The 13922-nt window shown below is 40.4% G+C and overlaps 6 protein-coding genes across 6 annotated transcripts; 2 read left to right on the forward strand and 4 right to left on the reverse strand.

Moving 5' to 3' along the window:
- Position 1: 1 nt before the first annotated feature.
- Positions 2 to 1144, forward strand: ATC70_007896 (uncharacterized protein; the record flags this gene model as incomplete). Its single annotated transcript, XM_064827153.1, has 1 exon — positions 2 to 1144. One exon carries the CDS (start codon positions 2 to 4, stop codon positions 1142 to 1144), a length of 1143 nt encoding a protein of 380 aa, XP_064676210.1.
- A 312-nt stretch (positions 1145 to 1456) lies between these two features.
- ATC70_007897 (uncharacterized protein) lies at positions 1457 to 2789 on the reverse strand (the record flags this gene model as incomplete). Its single annotated transcript, XM_064827154.1, has 4 exons — positions 1457 to 1843; positions 1896 to 2196; positions 2253 to 2687; positions 2743 to 2789. 4 exons carry the CDS (start codon positions 2787 to 2789, stop codon positions 1457 to 1459), a joined length of 1170 nt encoding a protein of 389 aa, XP_064676211.1.
- A 1924-nt stretch (positions 2790 to 4713) lies between these two features.
- On the reverse strand, positions 4714 to 5673 carry ATC70_007898 (uncharacterized protein; the record flags this gene model as incomplete). Its single annotated transcript, XM_064827155.1, has 1 exon — positions 4714 to 5673. The coding sequence occupies one exon, from the start codon at positions 5671 to 5673 to the stop codon at positions 4714 to 4716; it is 960 nt and encodes a 319-aa protein (XP_064676212.1).
- A 599-nt stretch (positions 5674 to 6272) lies between these two features.
- ATC70_007899 (uncharacterized protein) lies at positions 6273 to 7342 on the reverse strand (the record flags this gene model as incomplete). Its single annotated transcript, XM_064827156.1, has 2 exons — positions 6273 to 7197; positions 7251 to 7342. The coding sequence occupies 2 exons, from the start codon at positions 7340 to 7342 to the stop codon at positions 6273 to 6275; spliced, it is 1017 nt and encodes a 338-aa protein (XP_064676213.1).
- Positions 7343 to 8159: 817 nt separating this feature from the next.
- On the reverse strand, positions 8160 to 9124 carry ATC70_007900 (uncharacterized protein; the record flags this gene model as incomplete). The annotated part of the gene is made up of 3 exons (XM_064827157.1): positions 8160 to 8600; positions 8654 to 8704; positions 8777 to 9124. The coding sequence occupies 3 exons, from the start codon at positions 9122 to 9124 to the stop codon at positions 8160 to 8162; spliced, it is 840 nt and encodes a 279-aa protein (XP_064676214.1).
- A 990-nt stretch (positions 9125 to 10114) lies between these two features.
- ATC70_007901 (uncharacterized protein) lies at positions 10115 to 12391 on the forward strand (the record flags this gene model as incomplete). The annotated part of the gene is made up of 8 exons (XM_064827158.1): positions 10115 to 10397; positions 10462 to 10816; positions 10886 to 10991; positions 11051 to 11159; positions 11226 to 11266; positions 11329 to 11386; positions 11440 to 12038; positions 12095 to 12391. The coding sequence occupies 8 exons, from the start codon at positions 10115 to 10117 to the stop codon at positions 12389 to 12391; spliced, it is 1848 nt and encodes a 615-aa protein (XP_064676215.1).
- Between the last annotated feature and the right edge of the window lie 1531 nt (positions 12392 to 13922).

Below are 13922 nucleotides of genomic sequence, written 5' to 3' on the forward strand. Positions count from 1 at the left end.
AATGACGTTAAACGATGACCAGATCAAGAAATCCAAGAAATTTGCAGTAGGAGACCTTCCTCCCTCTCCCACCACCAGCACAGGCACCATCAATACCACCACAACCACTACTAACAAGAGACCCACTCGACATCATGTCAAAAGACGCTCCAGCGGTCGAGTCCATGTCTCGAAGCTAGCTCCCATGGCAAGAGCCCATAGCAACAACAACGATGATAATGAAGAAAGAAAGCCTATGAAGAGATCACAATCGAATAAATCACTCACCCGTCTATCATCTCTGGAGAGAAAGGGCGGAATGACAAGTTTTACACCTGCTGTTAGCAACAATACAACTAAGAATCAAGAGTATGATCAACCACCACCAGAAACAGAGCAAGTGGTTGAAGGACAAGAGGAGAAAGTGATATCACCCCATTCTCCTCCTACGACACCACCATCAACTACAACGACTCCTATAGACAAAAAACCTACATTTCACGTTTCACATACTATACCAGCAGCACCTATCGAACAACCTCTTCATGTCACAGCAGACAATCTAGTGGTACCTGATAAGAAAGCGACAGTTCCTAGTAATAGCACGTTAAAGAAACCGCTGCTGAAGTCTCAATTTGTGGAGCATTCCAACAGCAATGGCAAGAAAGTGTCCAACGTTGCTTCAGCGGCTATTGCTCAGCAGCCATCGGGCATCACTCGCACACAACAGAAATTACTATTGCAACGTGAACAAAGCTTAATCCACGATGAAAACAACATTGCCCACCCTAAAAACATGATTCGACTCACCAGAGAAATGGAGAAGATGGGTAAAGAATACCGCTGTGTGCGTAAATACCAAGATCCAATGATGGAGAGCCTGATACGATGCCAACAAATGCTGGATAAAAAGAAGCAGCCTCCCAAGAAGCCAGTGTTGCAGCAACGCACCTTCTCTACTGCTGTCATCCCTACCATCCACAACAACGCCGCTGCCCTCACCACACACGATATACCTCACATGGAGCAACGTAGACAAATCCTACTGAAAGCTGCTTTGCACCAACAGCAACAGCAGCAGCAACAGCAACAAAAGCAGGAAGACTATCATAATAGATGGAGTGCCGGCAATTTCTTAGAGCGTTTATTTTACGGCACTTCTTAACTCCAGCATACCATTCTTCCAGAGCCATTTCCAGTCAAGATGACAGGAGCTGCAGTACTAGGATGAAATTGTGCTACAGATGGTACAGCCGTAATATGATCACTATCATACAAGACAGCCATTTCCTTCCCCGTATCACCGGAGAAGATGTTTATCTGATGGTTCATATTGCCAATGACCAAATGCTGATTGTTTCCTCCTTGATTCTCGTTTGTATTCCATCTTGCGCGAAGATTCGTTACCCATCTATTTAATCGTATTATCATTATTATCTTTTTGAAATATATTCATGTATTTTTCCTCTTCAACATCCTACCTTCCTGTCTTGCAGTTGTGTGGAATGGCAGTTTTCAGCTCCAGTGTCTTGTTGTCCTTGTTGAAATCAAACAATCGAATAAAGCTGTCGTAAGCAGTGGTAACCAGCATATCGCCGTTGGGGGACCAGTAGCTGCAAGTGACCGAATAGCCATGTTCAATAGACTGCAAAGGCTCTACCTTGGCATTCCTTTTACTCCACATGCGTAAATCCCAGAGGGTGCTTGTTCTGTCGTTGGAAGACAGTGCCGCCAAATGCTGATGCACTGGATTCAAGTGGACACTGCCTATCTTTTTGGCCTTGAGTTCGTGAATCACAGCTTCCTTTCCACTAGCACGGGCATCTACGAAGCCTAATTCACCATCAGATGTAGTGAACCATGTCTGATTGTGTGTGTCAATAGCTGATCACCGGATGTCTTTCTATGCAACTTACACAATGTCCATCCTGAGTCATGTCAAACCCAGTAATGGGGTACTGATCTGATCCCAAGTCAAGGGTGTCAAACTGAGCTGTGTTCAGATCAAATACTCTGATAAAGCCATCATACGACGATGAAAGCATCTTGGTGTTGTCGGCAGGGTTGAAATGTATATCAGTGATAGTGCGTTTATGAGGTCTATATTTGTAGGTGACAGGTTCACCATCCTCTTCCTTGCCATTCACATCCCAAAACCCAATGTATCCCTCCGTATCAGTGGCTATAGCCAGCATATTTGTTGAAGATGGATGAAACCTAAGCATATAGAGTTACTGCGAGCATTCTGATACATTCGCTGCACTCCAACTCACAAGCAATGTGTAATGCGGCCTGGCGTTACTTTTACAGTATTCCATTCGTGACGGATTTCGAGCTTGCCCAATGCCCTCTCTAATGATTCATATGACTTGATTTCTTTTGGAGCGTGTTCTTTGTTGCCGGCAGGCTTTGTGTTGGGCATTTCAATTGTTTCCTTCAGCACACCCAAGAATTTCTTCTGGTCCTCTTCACTCATGGCGTCACTTCTCTCCGCATCTTCGTATTTCGCTCTCTTGTTAGTGGGCTCGACGTAATCAGTGTCTGTCATATCTGGTTCTTTTCCGCGAATACGAGCAGAAGAGCGAGTAGCTACTTGCGGTTGCTTGGGTGTTGGCTTGGGTGTGTGTTTCCTGAGCGTCTTACCCGTGCTTTCTGTCTTGATGTTGAGGGTTGGCAGGTTTAACCCATTGAGCAATGCCTCATTAGCCCTAATTGCAAAGTGTCAATCAATGAATCTACAGTGGCGTATGCTTCTGCTGGTACTTTATGTTCTCTAGACGTTTCTTTTCGTATTCTGACAACTTTGACATGATGATGTAAAAAGAAAATAAGTTGAAAGGGATCAATCAATTGCCCATCCACTTTCGATTTATGTAGAGAAGAAAATTTTTGTCTTGTCCCATTCAAACTCCATGTTGAAAGATTGCATAATAAATGCTTTATGGTCCAACCCCTACAAGTTCTCAGCCAAATGGGAATTTGGTCGCAGCATTCAAAAAGGGAACGCCTGTGGCAAATTGTCAGCGACAATATTGATGTACTTGCTTTTTTTTTGCAGCAACATAATCGCGAAATGGAGGATCCAGCCTGCAGCGGGATCATTTAGAATCGATAGTACCACACAATAGTAACGTATGGCTACGGACAATTGTGTTTTTTCTGTTCTGTGGGAGGTACTTTGCATCTCTCCCACTGTCTGAACGCCTTCAAGCACACGAAAAGTCATTGCTTGCATTCATAATGAAGGGGTGCCATAGATCAGTTCGCATTTCTTTCTGTTTATAATAGTATTCAGCATCAAATGCCTCATAATCTCGTTTTCTAACAATACTCAGCATCCAGGGACCATATACAACGCATCAACTACGCATTTCAAACATTATTCACTCTCGATAACTCATCCACAGATTTACTAACAAATAAGGATTGAATAGAACAACGGCAAGACTCTGTGAAAGACAAGATTATTTCATTCTTCTTCTTTATTCCTTCATCCTGCGTTGTTTTCATTAATAATGGATGATTAACCTTCATTCAACATTTGTAATACACAGATGGAGAAAAAGTATAACAAGAGCAGCTTTCGCGAAATCTTCATTTAAAAATAAAGAATAGCTTTAGAAAGTATTTTTGCTTCCAACATTTCACACACACACTTTATTACGTTAGGACGACGAAGAGTGTACGCCATAATTCTTGAATGGTTTGATCAGCAGGAGCCACTCACGTTCAAATTTGACAGTTTTTAGGCCTTCATATCTTGACATGTAGGCCATTCTTAGCTACCGTAATGACGCCAAGTGATTCTACTCAAGTAGTAGTAACTTTCTGGCACTTTTGTTCAACTATTTGGAGATCCAAAAATCATGGCCAAAAGCCATGAGGTACCCCTCATGGTTTTTTTCAAAAATCAAACGATCGCATTTTTGGCCTCAAAAATGAGGACTTTTACTATGTTATGATATTAAATCAAAATGTTTCTCTTGATCCAAAGCAACTTCTGGAACCGCTTTTATGAGGTCTTCATATGCAAAATTTTGACATTTTGGCCAAAAACCTCATTTTGCATTTTCTAAAATTGCTCGATAAGTTTAGTCAAAACATCCATGTTTCTTGGCACCATTGGGAGCGCCTTGAAAAGTGCTCCAAGGATGTATTAGGAAGTGCGGGCTGCTCATCACAACCTATATAGTCGAATTACACAGAACAGTTTAAAGAAGTCGAAAATAAACAAAGCCTGGCCAATCTTGTGAAGAATAAAGTTCTGCGTTTGAATCAATTTTTGCACTGCTGGCTGCCCAAAATGCCTTTCTGATGACAGCGATGATTGGGATGTTGAGTAGAAACATCGCGTTCACAGGCTTCTCAGAGATGGCCACCACTGATGGTGAAACACTGCCTCCCTTCTGATCCCATTATAATCCAAATAAGTAAGTACAAGGTGCTGTTTATTAACGGATGCTTCTGCTCACATCATGTCTCTACTCAGGTACAGCTTGTCAACAAACCTCAGCTCACACCATTCTGGTGGCGTTCTGAAGCCCTTGCAATGAGGCCACAAATTTAGAGTCCCTCAGGACCTATAACAGAAAATGCTATGCTTCTTGCATTGTACTTGTGATAAAAAACCAAGGGCCCAAGGATTACTATTCCAGTTGACATTTGTTTATTTAAAAATACATTAAAAAAGTAATATATGTATATATATATATATATTTGAGCTACACTGCTCGATTAATGAAAATTCATAGCTTCATTCTGACTCCTGATATTCAGATCGCCCCTTCTTTTCTCTTTATTCATCTCGGGATACTTGCTATTGCTGCTCACTATTGGTGCTGCATTGTGGTACTGAACAAAGCAATTGGGAGGCTGTTGGTGGCCCTGGTCCATGCTCATTTGCTGCTGCTGACGATGGTGATGCTGTTGCTGCTGCTGCTGATGCTGCTCATTCTCTACTAAGTACTGTTTCAGCATCTTTTGAGCCATGATTTTACCTCGCAATCGATCGCATGTTGCCTTCAAATGGCTGTTCTCGTGTTGAATATGATCCAATTGACGTAAAAGTAATTCATTTTCCTTGGTTAAAGTGGAGATCATGGCTCTCATCTCGCCGTGCTGTTGATTCTTCTTGGCCCTGTACTTTGCAGAAGCTGTTTTGTTACGGAGACGACGCTCATGAATAGACAGAGGCGGCTGCGTAGTGTTGTTGTTACTACTGCTGCTATTGCTGCTACCACTATAGTGATACGGATGGTAGAAGGAATTTGCCACGATAGGTGGTTGAGGCAAACTAGTACTGTTGGACCGCGTGTTTTTGGTTAAGAGAAGATTACTGTTGCTCTGGTTGGGAGAACCAGGAGACGAGTAGTTTGAAGACGAGGAATAGTTGGAGAACGTTCTCGATGGCGGAGACGATGAGCCTGATTTGGAGCTACTACTGCCTGCAGTAGGAGGCGTAATGGTATCCGACTGAGACGATGAGATGGAAGGAGACCCACAAGTCAATGGAGGTGAGCTGTTGACATCGTTATAGTCAGGCCCTGCAGTAGCTGTGGTATCCGCAGCAGTGGCAGACGCAGTAGCAGCAGAGGAAACGTCCTCTCTTGACCTGCTTATGGGTGATGTGATGGATGATATAGCCATAGGCTTCGCATGGTATTGATCTGTTGTTAAAGGCATGAAAAGAGACATTTGTAAAAAGAGAAAGCAAAAGACCATAGGAGATGATTTCAGTCAATTTATAGTGGTTTTTAAAAAGAATGACTTTCATCGCCATCATGGATGTTGTAGTATTGTACTTTTGTTTTTAATGAATGGTGATTTCTTCCGTTGATACCGAGAATTTAAACTTGTCTCGAGTGAGTTGCAGTGATATACAATGTGTTCGGATGAATTGATAATGGTACTATTTGTAGATTTTTAATGATTTATATATGTTGGCATCATCCACTGGTAAAATTAAACATTTGCAGTTTGGAATCAAATCAAGAAGTTTCACTCAATCTAGTGCGGTTGCATCTTCGGGTCACATTTTTGCACTGGGACAAGATAGTCTGATTTGCATGAAAAACGTTGTAAATCAAATAAAAACACAAACGAAGCGTATGAACAACAAATGATTTAGTTTATTGGGAAATGAAGTATGGATTAAAAATGTTAGGAAAATAGTAATGAAGATTGCGATGCAGATGAAGCTTGCTGTGATGCTAAGAGTGTAGGGAACGTGCAGTAAAGTGTGGAAATGTTTGCATGCGTGTATGAGTGTATGTGTGCATAAATAAAGGACAACATCAAGCTTCGTCCTCCCCACTGCCACTACCAGGGCTTTCAGACTCTTCTGCTTCGGGAGGAGGAGTAGCATCGGGGTTAGCGCTCTTTTCATTAGACTCAGATGCTCTCTTCGCGATCTGCTTATTACCTTCATCTTCAGGCTCGTCTTGATCCTCAGGTTCATCTTGATCTTTTTCTTCTTCTTCCGCCTTGGCCTTCTCTTCTTCTTCTTTCTTCTCCTCTTCCTCTTGCTCCTTCTCTTCGTCTTGATCCTTCTCTTCGCCTTCTTCACTCTCTTCGCTGTCTTCTTCTTTCTTCTTGGTAGGTACAGCAGCAACAGCAGCAGTGCCGGCGGTGGAAGGAGCTGAAGCAGTACCTGGAGCAGCAATACCTGGAGAGGCAATACCTGGAATAGCAGGAGGATATCCATAATAACCAGGAGTTGGGACGGAACCAGCGGAACCGGGAGGCAATAATGCTTGGATGGCAGGAGGGATTTCACTTCCAGGAGGTGGTGGGGATGTTGGTAAACAAGAAGGTCCAATGCAACCATTATTGTTAGGTACTGAAGGAAATGAAGGAGGACAAGGAGAACCATTACAATCAGAAGTAGGGGGAGGGGGAGGACAGCCTGTGCCAATACAAGGATCAATAGCAGGAGGGGGAGTTGGTGGTGGTGGACAAGGCATTCCACCACAGCCATTCGCCATGGGAGGTGCATTATTAATATAATAATACTGTGGTTGTACTTGTGGAGCCGAGCGACCATGCTCAGATGCCTCCTGAGCCACTAAAAGTTTAGTGAATTCCGTAATGACTTTGGAGATCTCTTCTTTCTGCTTCTGTTCCATTGTTGGCTGCATTCTCTTCTCAATGATGGAGCGACTGTACAATTGACGGCCTCTTAGTGAGCCTTGATTGTTGATGACAAGCTGGCCATTTGATCTACGCCAGAAATCAGTATAAAGTATGGTTTCTGGACATGACGTTGATCTTACCGATAGATGTCTTCAGAACCGGAAACACGATCGGCGTGTACAACGGCAACAGCCATTGAGATGGTGAAAATAGCAATAGATGTAAGTCTCATATAGAATTAGCTTTTCTTCTCAAACAAGGAAAGAAAAACGAAGAGAGGAAGAAGAAAGAGAAAACTTGTATCAATTCGATTAATTTAGTCTGTGTATTTTATACATGAAATTTGACATGTAATATATCAATGGAAGTATTAAAAAACAAGGGATGAAGCATATTTTCCACTCTCTGCCCTGAATATCCAAAATGAATACATATTCCCTTATCTAAGTCTGCAGTTTATTTACAAGTATGGAAAACTCAAAATCACTCCTTTACGCTAGTATTTTAATTATTAAAAATGGGATATGACATACAATTGCCATATACACCATTAAAATAATACAGCGCTTCTTTTTAGTGAGTATATTCAAACATGAAATCTTGTCGCCTAAACTAAAATCAAACATCATTATGTATATTGTTGTCCATTGTCCATCATCGTCCTGACATGTCTTTTATGTGGTTTGCTTGAGAGATGTAGATTGCCACAATATCTAATATATGCTTTACATGTACAGACACACACACACACACATGTTAAAATATCAGTATACAGAGGCACAGACAGATGATATACATATATATATATAGCAAGGATTTATTGTACAGTCGTAAGATAAGTAGGGGATGATATGTAGGATATATGGATATATATTCATATTATAGATAGATGATAGATAGTTACAAGTAAAGGATGCGATAGTATATATAAGCTAAAATATGTTGCTATCTTGTATTCATAGCCTTTTGTTGTTGCTGCTGGTGTTGCTGGTGCGAAACAGCTCCTCCTCCCTCCCTGTAGGGACAATAATGTGTAATTGCATCAATATTTACAAATCCAAAGAATTGACAGCTTGCTCTGATTTGATAGCCTTCCGCTTTTGTCTTGGCATTTTATCATGTTGTACTTGTTTTCGACCTATGGAGCCCTTGCCAATGGATGCATATTTGATGTTTTTCTTTTTGCCCTTCTTTATTGAGGGGTAGGTTTTGTTGCTCTTGCTCTTCTTTTTCGATTTCCTAGTAGAAGCAGAAGGAATGTCATGTTGCATTACAGCAGAAGAACAGGAAGACGAAGAAGAAGAAGGAGGCGATGGAGGCGATGGAGGCGATGGAATTGATAAAGCAATCTGTTGAATGTAGATATGGTTACTATAAGAGGAATTGCGAGGTGGAATGATAGGTGGCGTTAATGTCTTTTCAGGATCCATATCAGGCAGAGGTTTAATAAGAGCAGCCAAAGCAATCATTTGTGCTGCCATTGTAGAAGACTGTGTTGTGTTAAGAACTGTTATTGTATACTGAATGTTATATGCAGTTTTACCTCATTGTCGCCGTCCTCATTGTCCATGTCATTCCTTGTGCAGGTTAAATGCTACGTGTTTATTTGACACATCAGTATCATGTATGTGCATTGTTACGCTTGATCTTCATAGTGCATACATACCTTAAAATTGGTGGGCCTGCCAATGATACTCTTGGTAATTACAACCTTCTTTTTATACTTGGGCTTTTTTCGAGATAGAGTGGTGTTTTTGACACTGGCATGTTGACGATGCTGACGATGGACTGGAGTAGATTTCTTCGTGGCATTTCTTTTGTTGCTAAAAAAATTGTGGTTCTTTAGAACAGATGGCTTTGCCATCCTACTTGATGTTGATGGAAGATCAGACTTGACCAGCGTGCGATGAGGTGAAGATGGCTCTTGTCGGCTATCTCGATTAGACTGTGTCTGGCTGATTTTGTTGCGCAAATTTACGCTGAAAACTTTGGTTTTTGAAACTGAATTACCCATGTCGAGTTGATTAGAAGAAGAAAAGAATGATCAAAGAATATGTTTATGGTGTCAAGGTTCATTTCTTCATTTTTGTTACTAATTCTGATATGTTTGAAAAACAATCAAATTTACTTTTATAGAGCACTGCACAAACATTTCGCTATTGGGATTCATTCGTGTGTATGTACTACTATCGCTCTTTTGAAACCCCTCTACCATACCTAGCTTATTCAGAAGCTTTTCTACATTACTCATGTTTGAATCATGTAACATCACTTGAGATTAGTTTTTCTAGAAGCTCATTCTTTTGTGATTTCTTGAAATTTTGGCTTTTTGTTCATCAATGCCACGTTTTCTTGTAGAGTATCATGATTTGGTTTGTGACAATATAGACCTTTGATCCAAGCCGATGGCGAATATTAGCAATGTGCACACTTTCATCACCAAAGTGCATTTGTTACTTAACAAACGCATCACGGATATCCTTTTGATAGATCAATCAAGTGCTAAGCTTTTTTTTTGTTTTTTTTTGTTTAGTTTTGAAATAGTGTGGTATCAAATCTCATTTAGATGGCATGCTTCCAAACATTGTAAAAATAGACATTGTACAAAAAATTGCTATAAATTTCTGCATTCAAACTGATCCAGATTACTTACTGGCATCAGGAATCTCCATCTTATACTGCACAGCCTCTCTTAATTATGATTAAATTATTCAATGTTACACACTGGCATACTTGTATATCACTTCCAAGGTACACAAGCAGATTTTTTCGTCCGTCGTTCAAATGCCAGCCAAAAATAGGAGGAACCGAGGGATTCTTCATTTGATCTGCCTTTTAAGTCTTTACTACATAAAATACCTCTTTTTTTTCATTTCTTCCTGTCTTTCTCTCTTGTTTATTCTTTCTACTAATATAGAAGATGGTTTTAGCATATTTCAAACAAATTCCAAAGCGATGGAGGCTATTTATTCTCTCACTATGCTTCGTTTTGTTGATGGGACAAATGTGGATGCTAACAGGCTCATCAAAGTTACCCCTGGATGGAGCCAATCTATCTTCGCAAACCACAGCTAATGATAGAGATACTCGTATTGAAACGCCATCAGAAGAACCAGCTACACAACCAGCACCAAAGCAGAATATTCTATTAGGTTTTGGTGGATTCTTGTCTAAATTACCCCAGATTCAACATGATTTTGGCCCTGAGCCATTAGCATATACTCGATTAAGAGAGAGACGACGAGCAGCGATCAAGAAGTCATTCCTTCATGGCTGGAAGGGTTACAGTAGGTGAAATTACAATATATTCTATCAATACAGGCATCTGGATCGCTGATTTATATTAAATAGCAACATACGCTTTTGGCCATGATGAATTGAAGCCTCTCTCCAACAAGCCCAAAGATCCCTTTGGCGGATGGGGTGCAACCATGGTCGATGCCTTAAGCACATTAGCTGTGATGGAGCTACCAGGCGAATTTCTCAAGGTGATGCCTCGTTTACACAAGATCAACTTTAAAGTGGATGAAGACATCAGCGTATTTGAATCCATTATTCGATATTTGGGAGGGTTTCTGAGTGCATTTGAATTGACTGAAAGAAAGCAAGATATACTGCTTCAAAAAGCAGAGAAATTGGCGCAGGAATTGTTGCCTGCTTTTGAGACGCCCTCAGGGCTTCCCCATCATCTCTGGAACCCAGTGCAGTAAGTTTGGAATCGTCTGTGTGTGCGATCCGTACGATTGACATACATATTTGCGTTTTCTCCTGAAAGAAATAAATCAAACAACAGAGAGACCTTGATTGCTGAAGTAGGCACAGTTCAACTCGAGTTTATGATGCTGTCTCAGCTTTCAGGCAATCCCATATATAGTCAAAAGGTAAGAAATACAATATTTATCTGCCATGAAATTTAGCGATTGAATTTCTGTAAAATTAGGCTCAAGCAATTACTGATTTTTTGGATAAAATGGGGTACGAGCATGGCATTTACATCAAGGGATTGTATCCAACATCAATTGATACGCATAAGGGAAGATTTAAGGATGGTAGCGTATAGTAAACGCATTTGAAGAGCCTCACATGCAATTCTGACGGGTTGGTTTCTGCTACAGCTATCACGACATTTGGTGCAATGGGAGATAGTGCATTCGAGGTAAACATACATACATTCGTGGTCTATATTGCCATTTTACGGTTGTATTGATGTATTTATAGTACTTTTTAAAAGAGCATCTATTGGTGGATGGTACTATTCCACAGTACGGACGAATGTGTAAGTTGCCTTGATTTGAGAGTTGTATGACAATGCTAAGTTACACTTTACAGACATGCAATCAATCAAAAGCATGAAGCAATACATGCTCCGCCAAATCCCAGGATACGACATGTTGTTACTACCGCCTTTCAACACGCAAACCAGCACATCCAAGGACGCAATGGATCACTTGACTTGCTTTGTGCCAGGTATGTTGGCTATGGGAGCAAAGACGTTTAACGAGCCAGAGGATATGGAAATTGCCAAAGGTCTCATGGAAACATGTGTTTTCATGTATCGTACAACAAAGACGGGTTTAAGTCCAGAAAATTGGGTGGTTTCCAAGACAGAAGCATATAATCCCATGACGTTCAACAAGACGAAAGAAGAGCTTCAATTAGCGAGAGACTGGTGGTATGATGATGAATTGCAGAACCCATTGATCAAAACACAATCCAACGAATCATTGGTGGAGAGGGTTGAGGCACAACAAAAGGTTTTGGAGGAAGAGGAGGAGAAATCGCAAGAGTATTTTGTTGATTACAAGTTACCACCTGTGAAAGAGAGACCCGACTCATTATTTTTTGGCGACAAGAGATATATTCTGCGTCCAGAAACAGTAGAAAGCTTATTTATACTTTATAGAATCACAGGAGATCAGAAATATCAGGTATGACACACACACAAGTGTTACCAACGAAAGCCTCATTATTTTCAATGCTGTAGGAGTATGGATGGGAAATATACCAAGCCATTGAAAAGCATTGCAAGACAAAGAGCGCCTATGCTACCATTCGCAATGTGGATAAAATCAGAGGCGAAGATGAAGATGACGAAGGAGAACCGCTGGAAGGATTCAATCAGATTGATTCGATGGAGAGCTTCCTTTTTGCCGAAACATTCAAGTATTTGTATTTGTTATTCAGTCCTCCTGAAATCATTTCTTTGGACAAGTTCGTATTCAATACAGAAGCACATCCCTTTATTCGTAGACAATGGAATTGGGACAAAATCTTCAACTAAATGGCTGCATACCATATATCCTTTACTAATCTGCATTCTCTCATCCATTGTAAAATAAAATACGTGAACTTTATATTAAAAATAGCTCCAGTCAGCTCAATCATGTTCCGTTGGCAACAGTCAGTGTATAGCAGGTGTTAGATTAGTTCTGCATAGCATTCCAATAGTACAAGTTCAATGTCGCTCGCTACAACGGACTGAGGTACACTTTTGCAACTTCTATCCAACTGTATGTGCAATGCTTCACTGACTTGTAGATTGATCGAGTCACTGTTTTCGCAATTCAGTAAGTATTAATTATTGCCACCGAGAAAGTAAGGCTGTGGTTGTTCCCCTCACCTGATGTAGTCCTGATTTTGGCCTGCTCTTTGTAAAACGGTTCAATATGGCTTGTAACTGAGAGCATGGGCTATACCTTGGAATCATCGCTCGCATCTTTTCTCTATTCCGCTTTTGTTTCTCTTTTGATTTCTCTGAATTTCGAATTGAAATTCGCTTTGAAAGTAGCATGCTCCTATACCACCTTGTAAGAAGAACGATGGTGTCATTAGATTTTAGATTGGATGGATTGTTAGCTGAGAAATAGATGATTTTCGAAATAAGGCAACTTTGAACAGGGAGCTTCCTATAGGAACCTGTTAGTTACGAGTGATTACACGTAGTAATAGATCGTTAGATAAGGTGTTTCAAAGCATTGTATTGAAAACCGCTTGGTGATAAGTTATTTTGCTGTGGTTTGGCAAAAGGTCAAAGGCCTGTTGCGCAATTTACGTAAAGGGGGGGAAACAGCTATTCCAAACTTTGTGCTGATGCTAGAGTCTTTTGTTTCTGAACCATTATATACCACCACCAACTCTGAGAGGTTGCTAAACAGATAAACTGATTTTCAGACGCTACGTTTGTTGGTTGTCAAATACTTAAGTGAGGAAAGTTTAACGTAAACAATATAAAAAAGAACAGTGGACGCTATTCTTTGCTTAACTGCCAACTCAACCTGACTTCTTCTGTATTAATTATATATTCTCTTCCTTTGCTTTGCTCTACACAACAACAACATCACAACACGCTTGGTCATCCAAGATGCTTCCTTTCATATTTAACCATTTTCTGAAATAATCACAGATTTCTCAACAACCATGCTAGTCTCAGAGCTCTAGCATCGATATTTCAAAAATCGATGTTCGACCGTCCAAAAATTGAAAACCTCAAAATCAAAAAACATTTTGTACATACAGGTCTTCATAGGTAAAAAAATTAGAATCTCGTCAAACTCAAATATGTTGTAGAATAATGATATTGGAGCAACTTCTAAGTGAAAACATTATACTGGAAATGTTTACTTGATGAGTCAATTGACATCAGAGATGCTATTTTTAAGCGGGGGAATATGCATACCTTAAATTGCAAATCTTATTATTATCGAATAAAGCAAGCTACAGTTGTCTAGTCTTGACAACAAGATTCTTCGACATGTCACGTATCTCTTAATAACTTGAAACCAGCAAGTTAATATGGCCCTTTTCGTACGCTC

Source organism: Mucor velutinosus (assembly GCF_035048745.1).
Source record: "Mucor velutinosus strain NIH1002 chromosome Unknown tig00001553, whole genome shotgun sequence".
NCBI classification, from domain to species: Eukaryota; Fungi; Mucoromycota; class Mucoromycetes; order Mucorales; family Mucoraceae; genus Mucor; species Mucor velutinosus.